Source organism: Pan troglodytes, chromosome 1, assembly GCF_028858775.2.
Source record: "Pan troglodytes isolate AG18354 chromosome 1, NHGRI_mPanTro3-v2.0_pri, whole genome shotgun sequence".
Classification (NCBI taxonomy): Eukaryota; Metazoa; Chordata; class Mammalia; order Primates; family Hominidae; genus Pan; species Pan troglodytes.
The window spans coordinates 14664703-14666720 of NC_072398.2; the positions used below are offsets into that span (position 1 = coordinate 14664703).

General features: G+C 45.6%; 1 protein-coding gene across 1 annotated transcript; it reads left to right on the forward strand.

Annotated features, from left to right (window-relative positions):
• Positions 1-1234: 1234 nt before the first annotated feature.
• Positions 1235-1640, forward strand: LOC457831 (small ribosomal subunit protein eS26-like). Its single transcript, XM_009441678.5, has one exon. It carries the CDS (start codon positions 1250-1252, stop codon positions 1595-1597), a length of 348 nt encoding a protein of 115 aa, XP_009439953.1. The 5' UTR covers positions 1235-1249; the 3' UTR covers positions 1598-1640.
• Positions 1641-2018: the final 378 nt, after the last annotated feature.

Genomic DNA, 2018 nt, shown 5'->3' on the forward strand with positions numbered 1-2018 from the left:
TTACAGGCGTGAGCCAACGCGCCCGGCCCCTAGCTGCATTTCTTGAGGCTCATAGAGTCCTCCTTTTTTTTTTTTTTTTGGAGATGGAGTCTTGCTCTGTCACCCAGGCTGGAGTGCAGTGGCACGACCTCGGCTCACTGCAATCTCTGCTTCCCAGGTTCAAGTGATTCTCCTGCCTCAGCCTCCCGAGTAGCTGGGATAACAGGCACACGCCACCACGCCCAGCTAAGTTTTTTTTGGATTTTTAGTAGAGACGGAGCTTTACCATGTTGACCAGGCTGGTCTCAAACTCCTGACCTCAGGTGATCCGCCTGCCTCAGCCTCCCAAAATGCTGAGATAACAGGTGTGGGCCACTGCACCCAGCCTCCCCTTCTTATATGGGTGCATTTTATGTGCATTTAATGATACAGGTACATTTTAGTGATTTTTTTTTTTTTTTTTTTTTTTTTTTTTTTTGTCTTTAACCACTTGATAGGGAGGGGAGCACTCTGGGGGGTGCTTTGGGGCACGTGGAGTTTCTCATTTTCTTCCAGGCGATGCGAGGTGTTGGGGTGGCCGGCTTTGCGGGGGCTCTGGGCTGCTCCAGATGAGTCAGATCCACCCCTGCCCTGGGTTTCTTCTCACCTGGGACACGGGGGCATTCTGTTCATCTCTCCCAGTGCTTATTAACTTTTTCGACCTTGTTGGAAACTTTGCTATTTTCACAGTCTGTGGAACTGAAACTTAATGTTTCACAATTTCCATGGCTAATTTTATGTATTTATGATTATTCTATCACATGTCTACCAGGGTTTTGTTTGGTTTTTGGCCCTGGGAAGGAAGGGGAAGCACCACCCTCCGGACAGTCGGCCCAGGCCTCCCGTTGGGTGGAGTCTGAGGGAGGGATTGTCCATTTGAATACTGAGGAGACAGCAAATACCTGCAGGGCAGGGGGCCGCTGGGGAGTCAGATGAAGATACATCTGAGAATATAGTAATTTGAAATTGGTCTTTCACAAGGCACCATCTCAGCTTCAGTGAGAATGGCTATTATCAAAAAGAGAAAACTAACAAACGCTGGGAAAGATAAGGAGAAAGGGGAACCCTCGTATGCTGTTGGTGGGAATGTAAATTAGTACAGCCACAATAGAAAACAGTTTGGAGGTTCCTCAAAAACCTAAAAATAGAGCTACCATATGATCCAGCAATCGTGTTGCTGGGAATATATTTAAAAGAAAGGAAATCGCTCTCTCCGGTCCGTGCCTCCAAGATGACAAAGAAAAGAAGGAACAATGGTCGTGCCAAAAAGGGCCGCGGCCACGTGCAGCCTATTCGCTGCGCTAACTGTGCCCGATGCGTGCCCAAGGACAAGGCCATTAAGAAATTCGTCATTCGAAACATAGTGGAGGCCGCAGCAGTCAGGGACATTTCTGAAGCGAGCGTCTTCGATGCCTATGTGCTTCCCAAGCTGTATGTGAAGCTACATTACTGTGTGAGTTGTGCAATTCACAGCAAAGTAGTCAGGAATCGATCTCGTGAAGCCCGCAAGGACCGAACACCCCCACCCCGATTTAGACCTGCGGGTGCTGCCCCACGTCCCCCACCAAAGCCCATGTAAGGAGCTGAGTTCTTAAAGAGTGAAGACAGGCTATTCTCTGGAGAAAAATAAAATGGAAATTGTACTTAAAAAAAAAAAAAAAAAGAAAGGAAATCAATATATCGAAGAGATATCTGCATTTCCATATTTATTGAAGTACTATGCACAATAACCAAAATATAGAATCAACTTAAGTGTCCCTCAAAGGATGAATAAAGGAAATGTAGTATACATACACCATGGAATATTATTTAGACATAAAAAGGAATGAAATCCTGTTATTTGCAGTAACATGGATGCAACTGGAGGACATTAAGAAAAATAAACCAGGCTCAGAAAGACAAATAATACATGCTCTCGCTCACATATGTGAGCAAACAAATTTGATCTCTTGGAGGTAGAGAGTAGAATGGTGGTTATCTTAGGCTGGGAAGCATAGTGG